At 44.9% G+C, this 27561-nt stretch overlaps 1 protein-coding gene across 1 annotated transcript; it reads right to left on the bottom strand.

The window, feature by feature from the left end:
- On the bottom strand, nucleotides 1-26790 carry LOC135878936 (all-trans-retinol dehydrogenase [NAD(+)] ADH4). Its single transcript, XM_065404694.1, has 9 exons — nucleotides 26773-26790; nucleotides 18470-18571; nucleotides 17751-17892; nucleotides 11905-11992; nucleotides 10156-10387; nucleotides 9239-9499; nucleotides 7128-7263; nucleotides 929-1067; nucleotides 1-25 (listed from the first exon to the last, which is right to left on the bottom strand). Exons 1-9 carry the CDS (start codon nucleotides 26788-26790, stop codon nucleotides 1-3), a joined length of 1143 nt encoding a protein of 380 aa, XP_065260766.1.
- Nucleotides 26791-27561: the final 771 nt, after the last annotated feature.

The raw sequence follows: 27561 nt of genomic DNA, 5'->3' as shown, positions 1-27561 counted from the left end.
TTAGAAAACCAAGACGGTTCTGTTGCTGCAAACAGAAAATAGAAAAATATATCAACGTTGTTTATTTGTAACTTTTTATTTAACATTTGTGCATAACATCTGCATATGGACAATGCTCGCTTTTTACCTTACGTGGCTGCTTCTGTTTAAACACTCAGCCATTCCCACCTCTGTCAGTTGTTGACCAACTTAGCAGAACTATTCTTGTGCTGGGAGGGTGAAGTGCTAGGATTCAGAGGTTGCTGCTGTGATGGGGTGCAGGGGATGTTTGGAGTTCCTCTTAAAATTGTCCCCACAGCAAAGGGAAATTTGGGCTAGTTTCCCTGCCTTGGATGGAGTCACCTGCTCTTTGCTAAACCTGTCCGTGCCACAAGTAACATAATCCTGTGGTGGAATGTCACTAAAATACTTGGCAAGACAAATTTTGGCTTTTGCAATAGGCCAGATTGGTCCAGATGGCAGTGGCCATGGCGCCTCTAAAATGTCCCCTCACATGCACCCTTCAAATTGCACAAGTTGAACGCAGTGCTATGCTATCAGTATACTCAGTATATATCTCAGGAATAAAGTATAAATTTTTCCAGCAAAAGCGTAACTTAAAAGCTTTAAAAAAAAAAGGTTGGTTTGCTCAGTGCTGATACCTCCTTTTTTTAGTTTTGTTTATAAGAAAGTATTTTATTTAAATGTAGATTTCCCAGTCCCTCTACCCTCCTCTGTGGAAGCACATGAACCCCTGCCTGATACATTGGGCTGACTAGGAAACTGTTTGGGGAACCCCTTGAAAGCACTATCTGATCACCCTATCAGTTGTGCTTTGCTAAGTGAGCAGCAGGAATAAGGCTTTTGCTGGGTTTTTTAATGATGTTTTGTTTTAAAGGTGCTATATCAGCAAAGATAAGGCTGATTTAATTTCTTGATAACAACCTACCTCTTCCCCTCATACATAAGATCAAAAGCATCATTGATTTTGTCGAATGGCAGAGTGTACGTCACCAAGGCATCCAAACTGAATTTCTTTGCCATATAATCAGACACCAGCTTTGGTATAGAATCTACACTCTTCCAACCTGCAACAAAGCATATAACACCCCAAATCAAACAGGCAGTATTTACATAACTTGGTCATAAAAAAGATAATTTTGGTTCAGGAATAGGAACAGAAAATTAGTGAGAGAGGTACATGTGTGGTCAGCACTTCATTGAAAAGACCAAAGTCATTCTTAAGTGGAGTTGATTTGCTTCCTCTGGCCCAGGAGGGAGTGGAATCTGCACCCTCCTGCAGCTATGTCTTTGGGGAGATTGACTTCCAGGAGGAGATATTTGCACTGTGATTCTCCCCTTGAGTTCCACTGGGAGAGGTCAGCATTAATTTATGGCAGGGACTCTACGGAAGGTACCCCTCTCCCCAAAGGCTGCCCAAGAGATATTGTGGATCAGCGCATGTCCTAGGCACACTTGTTATGTCCTCTCCTAAGCAGGCCCATCACAATTTCTGGGCTGTGCTGGCTGCCTCCAGGTTCCCTGGGGGGACTGAGGATACAGGCAGCCTATGTCATCTCAACCCATCCTTCTCATTGCACTTTCCACTATGGGGAGCAGCTGGCATCCTGGATCTGCTGGTATTCCCTGGCAAAGCCTAGGCCGTGAAAAAAGTCACTTGTATTTTCTATGAAGAGAGGAAAGTAACAGCGGCGTGTTCATTAAATCAGTGCTCAACTTGAACATTTTTTCCTGTGAGGTTTTTTAAACTACCCCTGTTCTCTCCAGTTACTTCTAGAATTATCAAGTGGCACAACAGTTTTCAGGTAGGAGAATATACATGTAAATTAATTTAAGTTCAGAACAGTTATTTAAGACTCTCTCTTGCTTAAACCATGAAGTATACAAGGTTGTAGTTTATGGAGCTGTCAGTCATTAAAAAAGCATTTAGAGTCATAGCTTACTCTCATTCCATATGTGGAATGGCCATTGAAGTCAATGAGGATTTGGCACAGAAAAACAAAATTGTAGGCAAAATATCATCAACTCAGGAGGGGTCATTCACATACTTCATTTCACAGAATGGAGAGCCTGGTCTCTCTAATCTGTTAGGAAGCGAGCCACTACTTTTAAAACTAGTTGTATAATTTAGAATAGTAATTTGTTTTTGAAGATCTCCAAGTTTGATAACGTTCTCAAGAATCGGAGCAGGTTGCGCAGAGGGGACTGAGGGACGGTGAAGAAAATTGGCAGCATGTGACCTCCAGAAGAAGAAAGAGGAGCGTCCATGTACCAGCAATGGAGATACAGGTGAGCAATCGTTTTCATGTTCTCTCCACAGGTACTAATGCGGAGAGTGGAGTAGATGATACATCTGAGGGAAGGGAGCAGAAGGAGACTCCACTGGAAGGCATGAGATGCACTGTCCTAGGGATGGGGGGTCCACGACCACCGCTTCCAAGAGAAGGAGGAGGGTGGTGGTGGTCGGGGACTCCCTCCTGAGGGGGACTGAGTCATCTATCTGCCGCCCCGACCGAGAAAACAGAGAGGTCTGCTGCTTGCCAGGAGCTAGGATTCACGATGTGACGGAGAGACTGCCGAGACTCATCAAGCCCTCGGATCGCTACCCCTTCCTGCTTCTCCACGTGGGCACCAATGATACTGCCAAGAATGACCTTGAGTGGATCACTGCAGACTACGTGGCTCTGGGAAGAAGGATAAAGGAGTTGGAGGCGCAAGTGGTGTTCTCGTCCATCCTCCCTGTGCAGGGAAAAGGCCTGGGTAGAGACCATCGAATTGTGGAAGTCAACGAATGGCTACGCAGGTGGTGTCGGAGAGAAGACTTTGGATTCTTCGACCATGGGATGGTGTTCCAAGAAGGAGGAGTGCTAGGCAGAGACGGGCTCCACCTAACGAAGAGAGGGAAGAACATCTTCGCAAGCAGGCTGGCTAACCTAGTGAGGAGGGCTTTAAACTAGGTTCACTGGGGGAAGGAGACCAAAGCCCTGAGGTAAGTGGGGAAATGGGATATCGGGAGGAAGCACGAGCAGGAGAGTGCAAGAGGGGAGGACTCCTGTCTCAGACTGAGAAAGCGGGACAATCAGCGACTTATCTTAAGTGCCTATACACAAATGCAAGAAGCCTGGGAAACAAGCAGGGAGAACTGGAAGTCCTGGCACAGTCAAGGAACTATGATGTCATTGGAATAACAGAGACTTGGTGGGATAACTCACATGACTGGAGTACTGTCATGGATGGATATAAACTGTTCAGGAAGGACAGGCAGGGCAGAAAAGGTTGGGGGAGTTGCATTGTATGTAAGAGAGGAGTATGACTGCTCAGAGCTCCGGTATGAAACTGCAGAAAAACCTGAGAGTCTCTGGATTAAGTTTAGAAGTGTGAGCAACAAGGGTGATGTCGAGGTGGGAGTCTGCTATAGACCACCAGACCAGGGGGATGAGGTGGACGAGGCTTTCTTCCGGCAACTAGCAGAAGTTACTAGATTGCAGGCCCTGGTTCTCATGGGAGACTTTAATCACCCTGATATCTGCTGGGAGAGCAATACAGCAGTGCACAGACAATCCAGGAAGTTTTTGGAAAGTGTAGGGGACAATTTCCTGGTGCAAGTGCTGGAGGAACCAACTAGGGACAGAGCTCTTCTAGACCTGCTGCTCACAAACCGGGAAGAATTAGTAGGGGAAGCAAAAGTGGATGGGAACCTGGGAGGCAGTGACCATGAGATGATAGAGTTCAGGATCCTGACACAAGGACGAAAGGAGAGCAGCGGAATACGGACCCTGGACTTCAGAAAAGCAGACTTTGACTCCCTCAGGGAACTGATGGGCAGGATCCCCTGGGAGAATAACATGAGGGGGAAAGGAGTCCAGGAGAGCTGGCTGTATTTTAAAGAATCCTTATTGAGGTTGCAAGAAAAAACCATCCCAATGTGTAGAAAGAACAGTAAATATGGCAGGCGACCAGCTTGGCTTAACAGTGAAATCCTTGCTGACCTTAAACGCAAAAAAGAAACTTACAAGAAGTGGAAGATTGGACAAAAGACCAGAGAGGAGTATAAAAATATTGCTCAGGCATGCAGGAATGAAATCAGGAAGGCCAAATCACACTTGGAGTTGCAGCTAGCAAGAGATGTTAAGAGTAACAAGAAGGGTTTCTTCAGGTATGTTAGTAACAAGAAGAAAGTCAAGGAAAGTGTGGGCCCCTTACTGAATGAGGGCGGCAACCTAGTAACAGAGGATGTGGAAAAAGCTAATGTACTCAATGATTTTTTTGCCTCTGTCTTCACAAACAAGGTCAGCTCCCAGACTGGTCAGCTGCCGCTGGGCAGCACAGTATGGGGAGAAGGTGACCAGCCCTCTGTGGAGAAAGAAGTGGTTCGGGACTATTTAGAAAAACTGGACGAGCACAAGTCCATGGGGCCAGATGCACTGCATCCGAGGGTGCTAAAGGAGTTGGCAGATGTGATTGCAGACCCATTGGCCATTATCTTTGAAAACTCATGGCGATCGGGGGAGGTCCCGGATGACTGGAAAAAGGCTAATGTAGTGCCCATCTTTAAGAAAGGAAGGAGGAGGACCCGGGGAACTACAGGCCAGTCAGCCTCACCTCAGTCCCTGGAAAAATCATGGAGCAGGTCCTCAAGGAATCAATTCTGAAACACTTAGAGGAGAGGAAAGTGATCAGGAACAGTCAGCATGGATTCACCAAGGGCAAGTCATGCCTGACTAACCTAATTGCCTTCTATGAGGAGATAACTGACTCTGTGGATGAGGGGAAAGCAGTGGATGTGTTATTCCTTGACTTTAGCAAAGCTTTTGATACGGTCTCCCACAGTATTCTTGCCACCAAGTTAAAGAAGTATGGGATGGATGAATGGACTATAAGGTGGATAGAAAGCTGGCTAGATCGTCGGGCTCAACGGGTAGTGATCAACGGCTCCATGTCTAGCTGGCGGCCGGTTTCAAGTGGAGTGCCCCAGGGGTCGGTCCTGGGGCCAGTTTTGTTCAATATCTTCATTAATGATCTGGAGGATGACGTGGACTGCACTCTCAGCAAGTTTGCAGATGACACTAAACTGGGAGGAGTGGTAGATATGCTGGAGGGTAGGGATAGGATACAGAGGGCCCTAGACAAATTAGAGGATTGGGCCAAAAGAAACCTGATGAGGTTCAACAAGGACAAGTGCAGAGTCCTGCACTTAGGACGGAAGAATCCCATGCACTGTTACAGACTAGGGACCGAATGGCTAGGAAGCAGTTCTGCAGAAAAGGACCTAGGGGTTACAGTGGACGAGAAGCTGGATATGAGTCAACAGTGTGCCCTTGTTGCCAAGAAGGCTAACGGCATTTTGGGCTGTATAAGTAGGGGCATTGCCAGCAGATCGAGGGACGTGATCATTCCCCTCTATTCGACATTGGTGAGGCCTCATCTGGAGTACTGTGTCCAGTTTTGGGCCCCACACTACAAGAAAGATGTGGAAATATTGGAAAGAGTCCAGCGGAGGGCAACAAAAATGATTAGGGGGCTGGAGCACATGACTTATGAGGAGAGGCTGAGGGAACTGGGATTGTTTAGTCTGCAGAAGAGAAGAATGAGGGGGGATTTGATAGCTGCTTTCAACTACCTGAAAGGGGGTTCCAAAGAGGATGGATCTAGACTGTTCTCAGTGGTACCTGATGACAGAACAAGGAGTAATGGTCTCAAGTTGCAGTTGGGGAGGTTTAGGTTGGATATTAGGGAAAACTTTTTCACTAGGAGGGTGGTGAAGCACTGGAATGGGTTACCTAGGGAGGTGGTGGAATCTCCTTCCTTAGAGGTTTTTAAGGTCAGGCTTGACAAAACCCTGGCTGGGATGATTTAGTTGGGAATTGTTCCTGCTTTGAGCAGGGGATTGGACTAGATGACCTCCTGAGGTTCCTTCTAACCCTGATATTCTATGATTCTATGAATATTTGTATGTACAACAATATAAAAAATATCCTTAACTGATTTTGGGGTATATCTTATTTAATAGCCATTTAGACTCCTGATGTGCATATTTATACCATGTTCATCATTGTGGTATCTGAGCCTTAAAAGACCATAACCAAGTAATCAAGTGGGTGACATTTACCCCTGTGCAGAGGGCCAGCATGAGGCCTGTGCACCAGTTCAGTCCCACTTAAGCTTTGCTTTGAGGGTGTGAGTGGTGAATAGCCCTTGTGCTGGACTTCCGCCATGGTGAATTTCTCCTGTGATTCTTTGTCTTATGGTTCTCTCTCCCCTCCTATGACACTGAAAGTTAAATTGTGTTGGTTACTTGGCTTGTTGTGTTAATTGTTATTATTGCTGAAGGCAGGTAGGGTGTAGAGATGGGCTTGTGCCTTTGGAAGCTGAAAGCAGTGATCCATGATCATCCTGACCCTTTCAGGAATTGAGTTCCAAAATCCTGGGCTGGCTGCTGAGAGAGCTTGGTCTCCCGTCCTCGTGAGGTTTGACTCTGATAGCTTTTTTTGTTTTGAGGAGCACAGTTATCTTTGTGGTGGAGGAGGATGCAGTTTGTCAGATAGATCTGCTTGTGGGAATTTTTGAAGGGTAGGGCCATGAACTTGAATTTGATCCAGGGTTCAGTAGGGAGCTAATGTAGTGATTGAAGCTCAGGGGTGAAGTGCTCCCTGCAGACCAGTAATTCCAATCTTTTCTGATGAACATAATTACAGTGATTCACAGCTATATAAAAAGATAGGGTGAATATACTAGATCTTGGGCTTGCAATTTTTGGAATTGCTAAATTTCAAAGGATTCAGCAGCTCCAGATACCTCTCCCCATTCTCCCCTTGTAAAATGTCTCACTGCTATGGTTACTCTCTTGTATGGAAACATTCTGTTTTTCCTATAAAAATAGAAGATGGCAAACAGCTTGGCTTCCAAGAATGCTGTCTGAAAAGGGGGCAAGATTGTGCAATTTTGGATTAATTTTCTTGAATTGGATGGTAGATAGTTTTGTTTATTTGTTTATATTTCGCCAAATGTGGTGGCAAAACAATGGCCATCATGTTTTGGGAAATATATCTTAGATCTCAGATGAGATGGATATAACTGTTCTTCCACCCTCCCGCTTCCTTTTGGCTAAACTATGTGGGAAAACTGACCTCCAAAGAAAGTGGCATTTATTTTCTTTCCCATTATCAGCTGCATTGGAGAAACCGGGATTGATTGTCCACCCAGAGCCACTCCAACAATCGTACAAGTTCCCCAGCCTACCGTGGTGCACTCCAGGGCAGCTTTCTGAAAGACAAAGCAAACTCAGATTTAAAGGGCAGAAGATGAATTCATTACTGCTTGTGGGGTCAGGCTTTAGGCCCTTACTCAGTTCATAGTTCACTAAACTTCCATGGACTTTAATGGGAGTTTGAGTGAGGACTGAGATACTAGCCATGGGGTAAGAGGTAAATTACTGTTACGGATCAGAAACTGTCTAATTTCCAGAAAACAAAGAACAGGAAAAATGGTAGTTTTCATCATGGCAATAAATGTGTTCGAAGGTGCTTAAAATGAAAAGATCGCTCTCCCCACCACTGCAATTCAACTAGACATAAAGGTGTTCTGAAAATTTGCAAAACAAGTAAGATTGACTTAACATAATTATGCAGAAAGATTGCATGAACTCTATGCCCTCCAAAAAGTCACTACTGTGTTTAGTCTTACCTGAACAATACCATGATCACCTGTCCTAAAGACTATGATATTTTACTGTAATTATGCTTGTTTTAGTAGTTCAGTCTTATTTCATTTGCATTAAAAGTCAAATCCTGATTCTAATAAAGGCCATGACAGTACTCTCATTGGGTTGAACAGAACCAGAATTTGGCACTGGAATCATATTCTTGTAAATGATAATACTTCATGTGACACAGTAATTTGGTTTATAGAGGCTATCCCATGATTTCTTAACTCATGAATCCAAAATTTTGCTGGGAGATAGGATAAATGTTGCAGCTCTGTGGTATACTTGGTACCAGTTTGTATGGGTTAAGTAGGATGTAAGAAGTTAGTAATTACTAAATAATTAAAAAGATTGAGTAATTTAATACATTTCTTTTTGAAGCTTTCTGGCTTGTGAAATGGCACCATATGAATCTATACAATTCCAAAAGTGTGTATAGGATAACTTTGTATGCATCCCGTTGGGGGCGGCATATAAAGGTGAGGAGAACTTACGTTCAGTCTGTGTTATTGAGGGCTGGAAATCGAACTTTGAGGTTACAGATTTGCTGCCTGATCTGGAGACCTTGTTGATTGGGGCAGCTAGTGAGCACTGGAGAAGATGCTGAATGGAAATGCTTTATGTAATGGCTTGCTTATATGGTTCTCTTTCCCAAAAAGCAGGATGGGCAGTGTCTGAGTTGGCATTTAGTGGGAATAGGTGAGGTTGCCTTTGGCTTTCCATATGATGCAGTGGCCAGATGAAGGCATGTTGCTAGATCACAAACCTGCACAGAGCTAGGTACCAGGGAGTGAGGAAGAGGGCACAAGGACCTTCTTGTGTCTCTGTGCAAGGGCCAGGAACAATCTTGTTTCTTGTTCTTCAGGTTTGAAAGAAGAGGGGAATTCTGACAGCAAAAGCCATGCTAAGAATCCATCCCCGAAAAGGGGCCGGTTTCCCGTTCTCCATTAAAGCGTGCAGCAACAACAGGTGCCTTGTGAGCTCCCTGGGACATTTTGCTTGCCTCAGAAGCAACATCTCAGGAAGTTGCAGCTAGGAAGTGCACCCTTCAGTAACCTCTGTAAAGGCACTGTGCAACCCATAGAAATTTAATATTAGCATCTTTATTCTTGTAAGTTCCATGTCAGGAGTGTACCATATTGGGAAGAAGAGCCATTGGGGGAGACAGTTATTGGGAGGATCTTTAGAACATAACACTTGGAGGGTATTTAATTGTAATAAATGATTACTGTCTGTTTTAATAAAAACAACAATCTCAATAGATCCGACTGTTTATCCCATCTAAGTGTTCTTATCACACCTATTACCGCTGTAACAGAGCACAGACCTAGACCAAAATATACATACTGTAATGGAACGCTAAACTGTATTATACGGTTCAGTCATTAGGTGGCACTGTGTGTAAAATACCTTATTTAAAGCTAACCTTAGCCATACCTGGCAGAACAGTAAAGGATCTTATGGTGAACACATCTGGTGTGCATAAGCAAGCTCTGTGACCAGTCCATATCTGGTGCAGAAGAACATGACACATACCATGACAGCAACATTACCGATGCATTCAATTGCAAAATCGACACCACCGTTGCTGATTTCAGTTATAACCTCCTGAATGGGCTTCTTGAAATCCTGAGGATTGAGGCAGTCGGTGGCTCCTAACTCTTTTGCCAATGAAAATTTATCTTTGTTGATGTCAATTGCCAAGATCCGAGAAGCTCCAGCAGCTTTACAGCCCATGACAGCTGACAGGCCGACTCCTCCCAAGCCAAAGACAGCACAAGTAGACCCAGGTTCCACCTGCAATAAGAAGAAAGGTTAGGGAATGGCTTTAGAACTCTGGAGACAAAAGGAGCTTTCTAAATGTTTGTCTGTGATCTCCGGCTCATGTCAATAAACCACATCAAATGCCCAGGTTGGATGGGGCCATATCCTTTTTATTGTTTGAAAAATATAAGAAATGATCCACTTTTTGTGTGTTTGATATCAAGACCTTCGATTCATGACTCACCCAGACCACACCTCTCAAATGGAACTTGGTATGTTGGCTTAGTGTTCATTACTATTAATTAACACCAGAAATGTGGAAACTTGAAACTGAGGTTATATGTAAACTGTCAAGTACGGTTTTGTTTTTAAAACTAGAACTGTACTAAAGATTTTTAAAATATATAAAATGCTGTATAAAAATACAGTAACAATACACTATGTAAAACTTTTTTTTTAAAATTATTTTACATTATACATGTATTATATATACTATATAATATAAAATGGTTAAGACTAATGTTCCAGAAGAGCATATTCTTTTTTTAAAATTAACCTTTAGAGACAATACTGCTCACTTTTTCATGTTAGTAAACCTACTGAATTCATTACAATCATGTGGAACAAGTTCCTAATCAAAGGGACTATTCATGTTATTACAGTGAGTAGTTGAGCCTTAATTAGCTCACCTTGGCAGTATTGAGGGAAGCCCCATAACCTGTGGAAAATCCACAGCCGATCAGACAGACTTTATCCAGGGGAGCAGCAGCATCAATTTTGACAAGAGAGGTTTCCGCTACAACAGTGTATTCAGAGAAGGTGCTAGTCCCCATGAAGTGGTAAATCTGCTTCCCTTTGCAGGTGAACCTGCTGGTACCATCAGGCATCAGGTCTTGATCAGAAATAGGTGTTTTAATTTTGCTAGGGAGACAACAACAACAAAACCGGAATTTATACTTCACTGTCCCTTGCTGTCAGTGTCCCCCTACTCTGACTCACCATCCTTCTGCTACTGCACTTGAACAAAGTTTGTCAATTTTGCCAAATGGTGAGTTGGTCTTTGGGGAATGTGAACAGTAGAGTTTAGGCCAGGAGTGGGCAAACGTTTTGGCCCAAGGGCCACATCTGGGTATGGAAATTGTATGGCGGGCCATGAATGCTCATGAAATTGGGGGTTGGGGTGTAGGACGGGGTGAGGGCTCCAGCTGTGGGAGTGGGCTCTGGGGTAGGGCCAGAAATGAGGAGTTCAGGATGCAGGAGGGGGCTTCGGGCTGGGGCAGGCGGTTGGGATGGGGGGTGCGGGCTCCAGCTCGGGGTGCAGGCTCTGGGGTGGGGCTGGGGATGAGGGGTTAGGGGTGCAGGAGGGTGCTCCGGGTTGGGACTGAGGGTTTCGGAGGGCTGGGGCAGGGGATTAGGGCCCAGGAGGGGGACAGGGGTGCAGGCTCCAGGCAGCGCTTACCTCAAGCAGCTCCCGGAAGCAGCGGCATGTCTCCCCTCCGGCTCCTACACAGAGGTATAGCCAGGCGGCTCTATGCATTGCCCTGTCCGCAGGTGCCACCCCTGAAGCTTCCATTGGCCGTGGTTCCCGACCAATGGGAGCTGCAGGGTCGTGCTTGGGGCGGGGACAGCGTGCAGAGCCCCCTGGCTGTCCCTACGCGTAGGAGCCGGAGTGGGGACGTGCTGCTGCTTCTGGGAGCCATGCGGAGCGGGGCCAACCCCTGACCCTGCTCCCCGGCAGGAGCTCGAGGGCTGGATTAAAACATCTGAAGGACCGGATGTGGCCTCCGGGCCGTAGTTTGCCCACCCCTGGTTTAGGAGGAGACCAACCATCAAACTCATTTTCATGTCTGTCCTGAGCAAGGATTTTAACTGGGGTCTCCAGATGTTCTGCTAGATTAGTGTGCTACCTGGCTCCCAACAGTCACATATTTTAACTAGATACTTGAGAATAAATTTCCTATGGCTATTACTTGGATTTAAAAGCTGGCAAAGACCAATATTTTATTCATTACACTTTCTAAGTGTCTGGCAAGCAAGATGACTAGAAAGTGAAGTGTTCTCTGACCTGACTCCTCTTGGCACAAAAAGGGAGAGGAAAGCCCCCGCATTTCCCTGCAGCGTCTTTCCCTGGTATGGCGGGAGACCCATAAAGAAGTGTAGCTGGCTCCTATACCATCATTCTCACCCCAGTGTAAGAGACATGTTAGGGGCAGGAGGGATAAGGCATGGCTAGAGCATGCGGTGCTCTAGCTACTGCCAGGTGGTGGATGGCCTATCCCAGCTCATGAAAGTTAGAGCAGTCCCCAGGATGAAGCTGCCCAGAGAATCATGGAACTGTAACTGCCTCCATGATTGCCTCTCAGCCCCTCCCCAGCTGTGGCCCAATGGAAAAGCCTCTCCTACTGCTCCCTGCAAGGTAAAATATTTGCAATTCCTACCTGATCTTTTCACAAAGGTTGGTCTTTGGACTCAAGCAGAACTTGCATTGGCCACACTGAGGGACGTAGAGTGGGATAACCTTGTCACCTAGAAAAATCAATATTTATTAGATATTGTTTGTTTAAAGTTATTACCAAATTTGCTGTTATTTTTTTTTTTGACGTCTCATAGGCCCAGCCCTATAAGTTCTCCATTCTTGGAACTCCTGTAGGCCCTATATATGTCTAATTCTCTGCTCCTCGTTGTTTTTGTGGATACAGACTAACACGGCTACCCTTCTGATAATTCTCTGTTAGTTACTCAACCTCTGATTTGCTTGCGATGTTAAATATTCCATTCAGTATTTTAGCTCACATGATTGACTGTTTCTAACAACATTACTTACTCCATATTACATTGAATGTCTATTTTCCACTCAGTATGTGACTCTGTGATTTAGCCTAGCAGAATGATAATCCAGGTGTTGTTATACTCCCTCTCACACACTAGAGACAGGAACAGCTCTACATCTCTTCCAGGCTGGGACTGTGTCGACTGACCTTGTGATGGTAGGACAGCTGACAGCATGCTGGGTGCTGTACAAAACACAAAATAACAGTCCCTGTCCTGGAGAGTATATACAGAGGAAACAGGATGCATTGGGCAACCCACAAAAGGGAGTGAGTTTTATTATTAGTTATTAATTGATTTCCAGTGCATACTTCTTGTGAGCAGTGTGACGTTATTGATATAATCTGGGACCATATAGATCATTGTTGCAACCAAGGTCCTGTAGTGGCACCCAAATCTTGTATAAAGGGGGTCAAATGGGGTGTCTAAGACAAGGTTATGGTTTACTGGTTATAATTATGCTGTCTATATGTGTGTATCAGTTTTATAGTTGAAGTTATGAATATTGGCTCTATACTGTCTGTATTGCAAACTTATGCTATGCTTCTGGGTGACATCCCAGACAAGCTGGTGTTAGCTCTGCCTAGCCTGCTTGATGGCCCATTAAGAACCATCAGCTATACAATGGACTCATTGAGAAAAGGCAAATATGTCTTGAGACTCAGCAAAGTATGCAGGGACTGGCCCATGTGACTCCAGACTCCATTTTGCTGTAATTTTCCACAGTAAGAACAAAGAGATGTTCTTACACCTGGAAAAGACTATATAAGGCTGATGCCTCATCTCCATTTTGTCTTCAATCCTGCTTCTTATCTCTGGAGGGACTTTGCTACAACTGAAGCTCTGAACAAAGGACTGAATGACCCATCCCAGCTGGGGATGTTCCAGAGACTTGATTTGAACCTGCAGTTTATTCTATTGCTGCTGCAAGCCTGAACCAAGAACTTTGCCATTACTGTATGTAATTGATTCCATTTAACCAATTCTAGCTCTCATCTCTATCTTTTTTCTTTTATAAATAAACCTTTAGATTTTAGATTCTAAAGGATTGACAACAGCGTGATTTGTGGGTAAGATCTGATTTGTATATTGACCTGGGTCTGGGGCTTGGTCCTATGGGATCAGGAGAACCTTTTTTCTTTTTCTGGGGTATTGGTTTTCATAACCATTCATCCCCATAACGAGTGGCACTGGTGGTGATATTGGGAAACTGGAGTGTCTAAGGGAATTGCTTGTGAGACTTGTGGTTAGCCAGTGGGGTGAGACCGAAGTCCTCTTAGTCTGGCTGGTTTGGTTTGCCTTAGAGGTGGAAAAACCCCAGCCTTGGGCTGTGACTGCCCTGTTTTAGCCATTTGTCCTGAATTGGCACTCTCAGTTGGGTCCCACCAGAACCTCATCATCACAAGCAGTTAGGAAAGACTTGAGTGAGGAGGTGGTGGCTTGGTGTGCTGCAATGAAAAGGGCATTCCATGTATTTTGGGCAACATGGGGGAAGGCACAGAGCTGGGAGTGGGACAGTGACAGGGCACAGAGACTGGCATAATCAGAGGGAGGCAAGGGATGAGATAGATGAAAGCCAGAACTGAGTTGGATAGAGCCTTAAAGGTGAGCACAAGAAGTTTAAATTCTGTTTGTTAGGCACATGGGAAACAGTGGAGGAAGTCAAAGGGAGGGTGAGATGTTTAGATCAGCGGGCAAAGAAGATAATTTTAGCAGCCACATTTTGGATGAACTCAGAGTGGTGATGCAGCAAACCAGAAAAGAGAAGGTTGCATCACTGTGCAGTTGTGTAAAAACAAAACAACCTCCCACCCTAAAAACAACACCAAAAAATGCCCCAGAGGTTATAGATGGGAATGGGAAAGCCTGATAGCATTACAATAGCTGATCATCAGATGAGAGAGGGAAGAGCCACCTGCTTTGCTCATTGTCACAGGTTAGCTGGTCTCTGTGGATAGACTGAGACCAGTGCCCTGGACTGGAGTGGGTAAGTCCAATGAAGATAATTAAAGAGGTCTGGGCTACAGCTGGGCCTATTAAGGGCTGCTAATAGGCAGCAGGGAGAAGGAAGGATTGAGATAGGCTGAGCCCTAAGGAGGAAGCTGTACTGCAGTGGAGCTAGCCCAGGGGTGGGCAAACTTTTTGGGCCGAGGGCCACATCTGGGTGTGGAAATTGTATGCAGGGCAAGGGGTTGGGGTGCGGGGTGTGGGAGGGGGTGTGGTGTGCAGGAAGGGGCTCAGGGCAAGGGATTGGAGCAGAGGAGGGGTGTGGGTTGTATGAGGGGGCTGAGGGCAGGGGGTTGCGGTGCAGGAGGGGTGCAGACTGCGGGAGGGGGCTGAGGGGATTGGGGTGCACAGGGAAGCGGGGTATATGAGGGGGCTCAGGGCAGGGAGTTGGGGTGCAGGAGGGGTGCAGGCAGGGGGCTTAGGGCAGGGATTTGGGAGGTGGGGTGCAGGAGGGGTTCGGGCTCCGGGGTGGCAGCGGCACGCACCGGGGCCAGGGCAGGCTCCCTGCATGCCTGCCCTGTCCCCGGCCCCAGCCCCGCGCCGCTCCAGGAAGCGCTGCGGCCCCTGGGGGAGGGCGTCGGAGGGCTCCACGTGCACTGCCCTTGCCGCGCCTCCAGGGACCTCCCCCGAAGCTCCCATTGGCCGCAGTTCCCCGTTCCCAGCCAATGGGAGCTGCGGGGGGCAGTGCCTGGAGGCAAGGGCCCGGGGGCGGCAGGGACGTTGGGCCGGCCGCTGCTGAGAGTGGCGCGGGGCCCGCAGGGCCACGGGAGGGCAATCCTGCGGGCCGGATCCAAAGCCCTGAGGGGCCGGATCCGGCCCGTGGCCCGTAGTTTGCCCACCCCTGAGCTAGCTACTGTGGGTGGGTCCCTAGTAGGGTGACCAGATGTCCCGATTTTATAGGGACAGTCCTGATATTTGGGGCTTTGGCTTATATAAGTGCTTATTATCCCCCATCCCTGTTCCGATTTTTCACACTTGCTATCTGGTTACCCTAGTCCCTAGAGCCAGGGATGCAGCCCTGTAGCTGCTGCTCTGGGAGGGAGCAGAGCGGACAGAGGCTGGGGCCCTGAAGCCTGGGACCAAGAGCTGAGTTAGGACTGTGTTGTGTTTGTTTGTTAACCTCTCTTTAAAGAATAAACCTCCTTGCCTGAGACTGGGCGTGGCAGGATAAGCTTTGGATCTGGGGAGTAGTGACAGCCCTGGTGACACTCATCAATCACTTGTTGCCAACCAGCCCCAAGGGCATCAGTTTCAGAAGCTGTTCTTTCAAACTTGTGAGTGGAGAAGATTCTGGATCAGTGACTTCAACCAACAAAAAAATATGGGCAGGGGGAAGAAAAGGATAGAACTTGGGTGTTTCAGCAACGGGAGCAGTGGAGGCCAGTTTGTTCAATCTAAATACACCAAGAGTTCTTTGGCCAGGCAGCATAAGTTTCTATTTCTAGTTTACTCTGCAGATATTTTTCTGTTCTTTCTGTGTACAATAACTGAAGGGGACATATCTCCAGCAGGATCCATGTGAATTGCTTTGTGGTCTTTCCTTCTCAAATCCTAAACAACTGTAATCGTATCTCCAGTAGCTACATCAGAGTTACTGCTTATCACAGACTCCTAGTGCGCAAAGCCAGAAAGGAGCACCAGATTACCTAGCCTGACCTCTTGTATATAACAGCACACCAACAACACCCAGACCCACCTACTAAACCAGGGGTGGGCAAACTACGGACCGCGGGCCGGATTCGACCCACCAGCCGTTTTAATCTGGCCCTCGAGCTCTAGCCGGGGAACAGGGTTGGGGGCCGCTCCACTCAGCTCCTGGAAGCAGCGGCATGGCCCCCCTCTGGCTCCTACACATAGGGGCAGCCAGGAGCCTCCACTCTGTACACTGCCCCCACCCCAAGCGCTGCCCTTGCAGCTCCCATTGGCCGGGAACCACAGCCAATGGGAGCTGCAGGGGCAGCGCCTGCGGATGGGGCAGTGTGCAGAGCCGCCTGGCCGCGCCTCTGCGTAGGAGCTGGAGAAGGGACATGCCACTGCTTTTGGGAGTCGCTTGAGGTAAGCGCCGCAAGGAGCCTGCACCCCTGAGCCTCCCCCCACGCCCCAACCCCCTGCTCCAACCCTGATCGCCCTCCCACCCTCTGAACCCCTCGGTCCTAGCTCGGAGCACCCTCCTGCACCCCGAGCCCAGAGCTCTCACCCCCACTTGCATCCCACTCCACTGCCCCAGCCCAGAGCCCCCTCCCACACCCTGAACTCCTCATTTCTGGACTCACCCCGGAGTCCGCACCCCCAACCAGAGCCCTCACCCCCTCCCGCACTCCAACCCCAATTTTCTGAGTATTCATGCCCCGCCATACAGTTTCTATTCCCAGATGTGGCCCTTGAGCCAAAAAGTTTGCTCATCCCTTTACTAAACCCAACAACCAAAATTAGACTAAAATATTACAGCCCTCCGGAAACTAAACTATTATGTGCTACAAGCAGAGAATTGGAGGGACTGAAGTGCATCAGTGCCTGAGGCCCCTGCAATATCTAGGAACTGATTAAGTGAGATATACCCAGATGATTCCAGTAAGTGACCTGCCCCCTATGCTGTAGAGGAAGGCAAAAATAAAGAAATCCCAATGCCACTGGCAATGTGTACTAGCCCACCCTATCCAGTGTCCCATCTCCAGCTGCGGCCATCTCTGCTGTTTTAGAATAAGGAGATACTCCCATCCCTCCGAATAAACTGGGAGGGGGAAATCCCTTCCTGACCCAAAGGGATGAGTCCTAAAGCATGAGGTTTTAGGAATGTAAGACAAAATGGAAGGACAATCAGGCTGCTGAACCTTGCCCCCATCATCACAAGCAACCCTGTCATGCAATCCCACTCATAAATTTGTCCAGCTCTGTTTGTTAAAACTAATTAAGTTGTTTGCCCCACAACTCCTATTGGGAAGCTGTTTCATAACCTCAGCCCTCTGATAGTTAGAAAACTTCTAATGTCCAGCTTGAATTTGTTCAAGGCTGGATTATACCCATTTGTTCTTGTGCCAGCATTGTCCTTCAGCTTAAATAGCTCTTCATCTTCCCTGGTGTTTACCCTCCTCCCCCGCAATGTATTTACAGAGAGTAATCATATCCCCGATCACATGTGGGGGGGCGTGTAGGCGGAGTTCAGTTTATATGCACTCTTTTTAAACAAATTTACTAGTGCCATGTCTTCTGGCATAACAGATAACTTTGGAGACAAAATGCTTCATCCCATTGCATTTTAGCCTCCACAGTGTATAACCACTGAGGTTTAAACTTCTATCCTGGTAGAAGGCCTGGTTCTTCACTGGTTTCAGCAGTTTATACCAGTATAAATCATTGACTTCAACAGTGCAACACCAACATATAGCCCTTGTGTGCGAATGGCGAATAAGGCCCTGACACTGCAATGGTATAACTAATATCTCAGTACCTGGTTTAAATTTAGTCACTCCTGGTCCAGTGCTCTCCACAATTCCTGCTCCTTCATGGCCCAGGATGACTGGAAAAAGACCCTCTTTAAAACTGGGGCTTACAGCATGAGCATCACTACGGCACACCCCCGTGGCAACAATCTGCAAGGCAGTAACACCTTTACATTCACACTGTAGGTTGATAATGGAGAATTACAACTGTGACTTGAATCAAATTAGAGGGCTGCTCTTACCATTGCAATACCACCAAGTTTGATGGGAAATTTGAGCTATTGCCTTGATAGTCCCAAGCACTGGAACTTCATTAGCATTGTGGTTTTGCACGACCCAACCATTGTCAACATGTACAGTAGAAAATAAACATTTGAATGCCCTCCAAATGCCCTCATTTGGAGTCAAACAAGCCCAAAATGTACGACCATTCTCTTTCTTTTTCTTTTTGTTGTTGTTGTTGCTGAGAAGCAACACACAAAGTGAATTAAATCTGATTATCATGATTTAGGGAACGCAGTGCACTCTGTCTGCTCTGCCCCACTTCAGCAACACAAAGCAGCTGTCAACCCATCATAAATGGGCTTTTAAGCTGTTTACGTTTATGTTTATGACTGCTTTGCACAGCCAGGATATATTGGTGAATCTTAACTGCTTCTTTCAAATGGAATAGCCTTCACTGCTATGCTACTCTAGTTTTACACCAGTGTCAATCTAGATCACTTACCTTAACTCGAATTTCATGTTCTTTGGGTGGGGCGACTTCAACCTCCTCAATAGAAAAGGGGTTGCCTGCTTCCCAGGCAATGGCTGCCTTGCATTTAATAACCTTGGAAAGGAGTAAGTACATTTCAGATTTAAAGATTTTACTTTATTGCACTCTCTACAGTGCATTTTGAAAAATAAAGAGCAAGATCCTGATCTCATTCATCCTGGGGTGAATCAAGAATAATTTAATTTAAATAAATGAAAAATAAAAAATAATTAAAATGTATAGCAAATGGAAGAAAAGGGAGGCTGATCGTGATGAATATAAATCAGAAGTTAGGAATTGTAGAAAATTGATAAGGGAAGCAAGGAGAGACCAGGAGAAATCTATGGCTAACAGAGTTAAGGACAATAAGGAGCTTTTAAAATATAGTAGGAACAAAAAGAATCCTGACAATGGTATTGGTCCTTTACTAGATGGAAATGGTAGAATTATCAATAATAATGCAGAAAAGGAAAAAGTGTTCAATAAATATTTCAGTTCTGCATTTGGGAAACAAACAAATGATATATTCTCATCATATGGTGATGATAGCATTCTTTCCATTCCTGTAGTATCTACAGAGGATGTTAAACAAAAGCTACCAAAGCTAGACATTTTAAAATCAGCAGGTCCAAGAGTTTTAGAAGAGTTGGCTGAGGAGCTCGCTGGACCATTAATGTTGATTTTCAGTAAGTCTTGGAGCTCTGGGGAAGTCCCAGAAGACTGTAAGAAAGCTAATGTTCTGCCAATTTTTAAAAAGGGTAAAAGGGGTGATCTGGGTAATTATAGCCTGACATCAATCCTGAGCATCTGCTACGGGACTTGATTAATCAAGAATTAAAGGAGGATAATGTAATTAATGCAATCAACATGTGTTTATGGAAAATAGATCCTTTCAAACTAACTTGATATTTCTTTTGGGTAAACATATACATTTGGTTGATAAAGATAATAGTGTCAACGAGATAGACTTCTGTAAGATGTTTGACTTGGTACCACATGACATTTTAATTTTTAAAAAAACCAGAACGATATAAAATGAACATGGCACACATTACATGGATTAAAAAGTGGCTAACTGATCATTTTCAAATTGTAAATGGGGAATCATCATTGTGTAGGTGTGTTTCCAGTGGCATCCCACAAGGATTGCTTCTTAATCCAACATTATTTAACATTTTTATGAATGACCTGGAAGAAAACATAAAATCATCACTAATAAAGTTTGCAGATGACACAAAAATTGGGGGAGTGGTAAATAATGAAGAGGACAGGTCACTGATTCAGAGCGATCTGGATCACTTGGTAAACTGGACCCAAGCAAACAATATTCAGTTTAATATGGCTAAATGTAAATGTATACATGTAGGAATGAAGAATGTAGGCCATACTTGCAGGATGGGGGACTCTATCCTGGGAAACAGTGACTGAAAAAGATTTGGGTGTCGTGATGGATAATCAGCTGAACATGAGCTCCCACTGTGACAGGGTGGCCAAAAGAGCTAATATGATCCTGGGATGCATAAATAGGGGACTCTTGAGTAGGATTAGAGAGGTTATTTTACTTGCATATTTGGCACTGGTGTGACCACTGCTGGAATACTGTGTCCAGTTCTGTTGCCCACAGTTAAAGAAGGATGTTGATAGAGAGGGTTCAGAGAAGAGCCACAAAAACGATAAATGACTAGAGATTGGAAAAAATGTGTTATAGTGATAGCTCAAAGAGCTCCATCTATTTATCTTAACAAAGAGATGATTAAGGGGCGACTTGGTTACATGGGGAACAAATATTTAAGAATGGATTCTTTGGTCTAGCACTGAAAGGTAGAACATGATCCAATGTCTGGAAGTTGAAGCTACACAAATTCAAACTAGAAATAAGGCATAATTTTTTAACGATAAGAGTAATTAACCATTGGAACAATGTACCAAACGTCATGGTGGATTCTTCATCACTGATCATTTTTAAATCAAGATTGGATGTTTTTCTAAAAGATCTGCTCTAGGAATTATTTTGGGGATGTTCTCTGGCCTGTGTTATACCATCACAATGGTCCCTCCTGGCCTTGGAATCTATGAATGATGGTCCCCAGAAGAAAGGCTGGTGTAACTGAAATCAGAATTGGGATCCATACCATATAAAATCAGCTTGAAGTTGAGGTCTGTGACAAGTTTGGAATTCAGAAACAAGATAATCTGCATTGTTTAGAAAGACAATAATTTTCCAATCTTTATTAATCTGCCCTTTACATCCCATTTTATTTACATTGTAGATGCATTAATTCTCACCACTCTGATACAGAAGTATCATAAATAGTATGACCCAAATGCAATAGGGCCATCCGCTCCCCTTTTCTATGTGATACTAGATGAAGAGAGGCAAAATAGAGCATAACAAGCCTGAATTGTGTGCATCATGTAGGTGATGGGGGAGAGCAGGATCAGTGTCATGCTACGCCTTAGCCCCTATTGATCATGGCAGCTCTTCTGTATGAACTTCATGTATAGTCAGGCCTCTGTGCAATGTGCACCTCTCAGGACATGTGGATTTCCATGGGGAAATAACTGCTGAATAAAGAAGAATTAATTCTCTTTTGTACCTTCTAACCACTTGGAGAGGGAGCAGAACCAATAGCAGCACAGCTCCAAAGGGAGTCATGTTGCCTGGGGAAGGGAAAGGGAACTCATATTGCTGGTTCTGTTCAAAGGTCTCTGTAGATCCGTTGAGTCTGCTGGTGTTTCCAGCCCTGTCTCTTTTCCTCTTTTCCTCTCCACAGTGTCATAAATGCCTCCCTCTGGAGGGATCTGACTGAAATCCAAAAAGTTCAAAGTCACAGCAGCTTGAGTACTCTTTCCTCCCCCCACTCCTCCCATGGTAGGACAGCATGTGTGTCTCTCATTCCTTGCTGAGGCAAAGCGGCCATTGATTGACATGAAGTGAGCTTTGCCAGAGTAAAGAATACAGGAATATGGCCTTCTAATAACTCTTATGTTGTTTGAAATGTGTTCAACAATTTAATTCCTCCTTAAAGCTTAAGCATTTTAAGAATCTCCAAGCATGGAGCCACAGGCTAATGAGGACAAATCTGAATCTTTGAAGAACTATAATACATACAGATAAATTATGTGAAAAATAGCTCAACATTTTCCTTGGGATTTTGAACACTGGTGCTAATAAGGAGCTGCTTTGCTGCACCCATAATACCGGGAGCAGCTGTTATAATAAAACAGAACAGGGTCTGTGGTAATAGGTTTTTAGAAAGAAATCTATAGTATTGTAAGCATCTAACATATGTGTTCATTACTGTGATTTTAGTAACCTCTTGGCCTACAGTATGACAATAACTTTCTAAGTTACTGAAGCTGTTATCGCTCCTGATCTTTCAGTCCTGACACAGACAAAAGGTCTTGAATGAGTAAGAACTGAAGGACAGGGCCGATTATCTGAGCTGAACCAGAATCATGGAAACCCATAGAATCCTGCTTGTGAAGACTTTAGTGAAAATGCAGCACGCCACTGAATATGGCATAGATATACAAAGCATGTTACTTTGGCTACTGACAGTCGGCAAGAAGGAAGTTAAATACAAAACACAAAAATAGCTGAATGAATGAAAGGCAGGAGCCACTCTGCAGCTAGGGTTATCTGGAGCACAGGACGCTCTAGCCATGCCTCCAGTCCTTCTCCAGGCCACGCCCTGACACACCCCCTATGCAAGAGCAAGCCCTACATGCCCTGGGGGTTCACCTACACCAGCAGAATCCACTTGTATCTGGTTGTCAGTTTTAAGGCTGCTCTGCCAAGATGCCAAGAGTAATCCTGCACTGGGAAGGGAAGGTGATATTCAGTCTGTTCTTTTGACAAATATTATAAGGCAGTCTTGGCTTCTATTTTTAAGACTTGTACAACTAGAAATATTCAGTAATCTACCCCTTAGCTGTTTAGAGTTATTACTTTTGGCTGAGACCCTGTATTCCAAGTTAATTTGTTTAAGTTATGAATTGATGTTTAAAAAGAAGGATTTCTAGTGACAGTATCCAGATACTATTCTAACTAGAGCAGCCTGAATTGGGTAGCTGTGTCCTCAAAAATAGCTGAGAAAAGACACCGTGTTTGAGTCAATGGGTACACTTTTTGTAAATGACATTTTACTTTTTTTTTTCCTTTTAGCCAGCTAAGAAGCATAGAAATCAGAGCTGCCAACTGGCATCATTTTAAATGACTGAGAATTTTAAAAAAATTGAATGAACTGTGACTGACTTACTAAAACCCATTGCAAAATCCAACTATATGGGTGAAATACATCCCTGTGCAGAGGGCCAGCACAGGCCTACAGGGTTAGGGTTACAGCTGTGCCAAGGAACAGTCCAGAGCTGGGATTAGGTTTTAGTTGAGATTTAAGTGGTTGGGTAGGCCTTGTGCTGGCCTTCCGCACAGGGGTGTGAATTTCAGCCTATTGGCTTGATTGACGGTTGCTCTGCACCTTGTGTAGTAATTGACATCAGCACAATTAGTGTGCAAAGTCTTGTAAAAATGCTACCAGGTCAGAAAGGTAGCATTTTATTTCCACTTTTCACTCGCTTTGCACTGAAAGCACAAGGTGTAGTGTGTGACAATTTGGGGACTCTGTCTATGTGCAGCTGATGAATTCTGCTTGCTATTATGAAACTGTTGTATCATGGAATGCCTCTCGGTGGATCATTTGCTGACAGGGCTGTAGCACATACCTACCAGACCAGGGACCACAAGGTCAGTCTTTAGATCTTAAATGATCACTTATTCAGGTGAGACATAAGGCTGGTTCCTGTCCATGAGGACAGATTTGCAGAGGGAGAGGTCACTTGGCAATGATGTCACCTGGTAGGGTTCTGTGGTCACCTGCCAAAGGAGGCTGGAGGTTATAAAAAGAGGGTCTTTCAGCTGCCATTTTAGAGGCAGAGAGAGAGGGAGAGAGAGAGAGAGAGGAAGGAAGGAAGGAAGGAAGGAGAAGAAGAGACCAGAGAGTCCATATGCAGGAGGAGGGGGGGGGGGCAGAGAAAGGAACCTGGACGCTATAGAGGACTCTGGACTTTGCCCAAAGAATTGTCCAGAGTGGTGGGGAAACGGAGGCAGGGGAAATACATATAGGTTTGTTTAGTACTTTGTATAGAATGGTGTATCTCTCAGGTGAAGTAAAGGGTAATGGTGTTTAGAATCCTCTGCAAAACCTGTCTGTGTGTCTGTGGGCTTTCATTGTCATGTACCCTTAAGGAGGTAAGCTGTAAACCAGAAAGCTCACCCCTTGGGTGGGATCCTGGGGAATGTGCAAGAGCTGCTGGGGAGGCTTGAGGGAGAATACACTAGTTTCTGGGCCTAAGCAGTTGGGCTGCAGGGTCCCTACTGCCTAGAGGGATGTCAGATACGAGATCTGCGCCAGGAGTGGATGCCAGGAGGTCCAAAGTCAGGGACAATGTTTAAACTGTGCCACGCCCCAGCAAGCTAAGGCGTGTGAGATTCAGCTTTTGGATCCCCTCACAGCGGTCTGGCAAGTATCCCGCAAGGGGAGCTTGACCAGATCCCTGACAGGAGGCAATGATGAATGGACCCTATAAAAGTAATATACTTTTTAAAGGCTGCCTTAGTGAATCTGTGTACTGACAACAAGTGTACTGGGCAGAACTGAGACTGTGAAATAATGCAGGGAGGTCGGAGGGCGAAGAAATCACTGTGGCACTTTTGAGGTGCAGCAGTCTAGGATCCTGCTGCAGAAGTGGTGTCCTTCAGTGGAGAAGCAGATAATTGTGCAGGGTGTAAAGGATTAGAAAGATGAACTGCTTCACTTGAACATGAGATTTTCTGATTTATTTATATTTTCAATGTTCATAAATAAACATAACACAATTTCAACTGAGGTTCTGTATGTTTTGGGCCAACATTTCCCCTTGTCTGGCTCACAGATATTGACTATGGCCAACAGTTTCTATCACATCAGTGTGGGACAGATTTTGCTCTCGTTTAAATCAGTAGTTCTGCCTGCCACAGACTCCTATTGAAGCTGTTCTACTTTGGATAAATAATTAAACCGTCTTTGGAGCAGGTGACTGGACCTGGGTCTTCCTCCTCCTATGTGAGTGCCGTAGCCACCAGGTTAATAATAATTCCACCAGGTTACAGAGAAAAGACTTGTCCAGGTGGCGATTTAGTGTGTGGCAAGCTGGGCTAGCATGTCATGCACTAACTGGCCGTGTGACCTGCTACTGTGCACTAAAAATTCCAGAGATCAGGTCCCACAGGCAAGATAGGCTGGGGAATGCCTATCTTCACCAGGTTTGAGGATCTTGCTGGGGTTTAAGCATGAGATATGCATCTATATTCCTAGAGTGAAGTATAGTGCAGATGCCTGGAGGTAGAAACTTAAGTGCCTAGGGAACTTTTATAGCAAGTGTAGGTGCTGAGTGAGTTTAGGCACCTACAGAGTTAAGTAGCACCCTAGGAGCGTTTGTGGATTTCAGTGGAGCCTAAATCTGGGGTTTAGGTGCCTATGTCCCTTTGTGGATCTGGACTTCAGATACTGTGGTTATGGGGGGCTATGTTAATACTTTAAAAAGACAGACTATATTTATCTCTGTATGATCAACTTTTCATATAGAATTTTAATCCAGATTCTATTAGGTTTGATGGAAATTAGGAGTCTGAGGCTTTCAATTTAGCTTTCATCCTTTAAATCTTAAAATGTAATTTAAAAAACAGACATGGGACTCAAATATACAGCTAAATTAAAACATATTTTCTGGATTGCAGAACTTCAGCTGCTTTGTAGACATAGCTACCGAGGTGTTTCAGAGGAATAATCTAACAATCTGACTGAACAATTGTTCAGTTAATAGAACAATTAACATTAACTCAACTGCAGTCCTAATTTACAGGTTTCAGAGTAGCAGCCGTGTTAGTCTGTATCCGCAAAAATAACAGGAGTACTTGTGGCACCTTAGAGACTAACAAATTTATTAGAGCATAAGCTTTCGTGGGCTACAACCCACTTCTTCGGATGCATATAATTTAATTTCATATAATGCATATAATTTAATTTCACTTCTAACAACTATTTAAGTTAGGGATCTGGTTTACTGTGGAACAGCCTCAAGCACAGTTTGTTGAAATGAATTCCTCTTGGCTTCCAATGTAACTAGATATTTATAACTGTCAGGAATGGAATCTTGCAATCAGTTAGCAACCATTGTTGTCCTGTTATTTTTTTCTTGTTGCCATCATCCAGTATTTCATCATAACTCTCCCTATTAGTATTATATTTTTACTGAACTGTAAAGTTTCTTGGAGAAATGTGAACTTGGACAGAGTTAATGGAATGAGAGTGCCTTGCAAAATAATTTATTAGGTGTAACTGTCAGGACCTAACCCTGCTTGCATTTAAATCAAAGGAAGTTTTCCCTTATGCATGCACTGGCCCCTATCTTCTGCAGTGCTTTGCATTTCAGCAATTCCACCGATGTAATGGCCCCTAAGAGCTGTTCCAAGCCATGTTTGCCCTACTCCTTCCTGAGGAGCAACAAACAGATTTCTAGCAAACTTGAGGCTGTACACCACTCTGTTTTGCAGAGTATATTGTTAACGCTAACCAAGTAATAATAAATAATACTAAAATAAAGACTGAAGGACTGGGCCCCATGCTGCACTTAGCCCTAGATCTGTAACATTCATATACTATAATCCATACTAACATTCCAGGGAAACAGTTATACTTCTGACCAGGTACGCAGTACAACAAAATAACAGGGAATAAAAGTCAAACCATGGCATATGTCGGGGCAGCACATGTACCAGGAATGTGCTCCATTCTCTGATTTGCCACATTTTGTCCTAGTCCAATTTTTTAAGGTTAGATTTAATAAAAACCCTTTTCTATGCATCTTAATTTCAGAAACAGCTTCTCTGCACAGTGGTGCACATTCCCCATGTTGCAGCCCAGGAGTATTGCTCTCAGCCTGACCCTGCTACTCTCCATACCAATTGTGTGATCTGTCTTCCCCCCAAATCCCCAGTGAAATCAAGGGAACACCAGGACTGCAGCATCCCTTACTTTACTCTCCACTTACTGCGCTCTATAGTGCCCCGAGCAGGAGACATGAGCACTCTCCGTCTGTGCCACCCTTGTCACTGCTGCAAAGGAAGAGTGCACCATGTGGTACCTGCACAGCACTCTGAGCAGATGTACCCATGCTATGCAATCAAATAGGAGGATTGGAAATCAGCACCAAACAAGTGTACACCATTGTCTTACTTTGCCCACAGTGCTCATCTTCCTCCCCTCTGGAGTCTCTCTCAGGAAGGAGTCTGGGCTCAAAGAGTCGTGCTCAGATCAGCAGTGCTACCAGCTCCACAGGTACAGCCCACAAAAGTCTGTCTGTCCAGGGAGCAGCTTACACTGCCTTAAATAGTAGTTAGCATTTCCCTCATTCCACTCTCCTGTCCCCTCCTACCTCAGCACTCCTCCCCTTTCAATACTCGTCTCCTCCCCTTTCTGTACTTCCTTCCCTGTACTTCCCATGATTTACTCAACCTTTTGTTTGCCTGAGATGAGAAATATTAAATATTCTAGTTCACAAAAGCAACTGTTTCTAACTCCATGGTAAACTACCAATGAACTTCTATTCATCCCATACATGTTTCTATGGCCTAGCAAAATAATAAAGGTGCTGTTCATGCTGCATATCAAATACTAAGCAACAGGAACAGAGATGCATCTTCACTTGGCTTGGACTCTGTTGACTTGCCTGGTGATGGCAGGACACAGATATATTTAGTATTATCTGTTGACTTTGAAGGGACCAGGATCAATCCGTAAGGGAAAGTCTCCTCTTGGTATATATGTGCAGCTGGTGAAAGGGAAGAGTGCTTGGCAACAAGATCGATGAGAGAAATATACTGGTGCTTTACTTTGCAGCTGGTGAAAGCAAAACTGCTAAAAATAAGTTAAAAGTAATGTGAAGCTCTGGGAGGCTGAGTTTTAATACAGTAGACCCACTCTTATAAATAATTCTGAACTGATCTCTTATTAACGTTCCAAAAA

This window comes from Emys orbicularis, chromosome 5, assembly GCF_028017835.1.
Source record: "Emys orbicularis isolate rEmyOrb1 chromosome 5, rEmyOrb1.hap1, whole genome shotgun sequence".
NCBI classification, from domain to species: Eukaryota; Metazoa; Chordata; order Testudines; family Emydidae; genus Emys; species Emys orbicularis.
This window is presented reverse-complemented; position numbering and strand designations above follow the sequence as displayed.

What these genes read in the sequence shown, in the direction of transcription:
- LOC135878936 (XM_065404694.1), bottom strand. An exon ending in CTTCCCTCAATACTGCCAAG is followed by an intron (nt 9,500 to 10,155) that starts GTGAGCTAATTA and finishes TTCTTATTGCAG; the next exon opens with GTGGAACCTGGGTCTACTTG. An exon ending in AAATGCCACTTTCTTTGGAG is followed by an intron (nt 1,068 to 7,127) that starts GTCAGTTTTCCC and finishes GCTTTGTTGCAG; the next exon opens with GTTGGAAGAGTGTAGATTCT.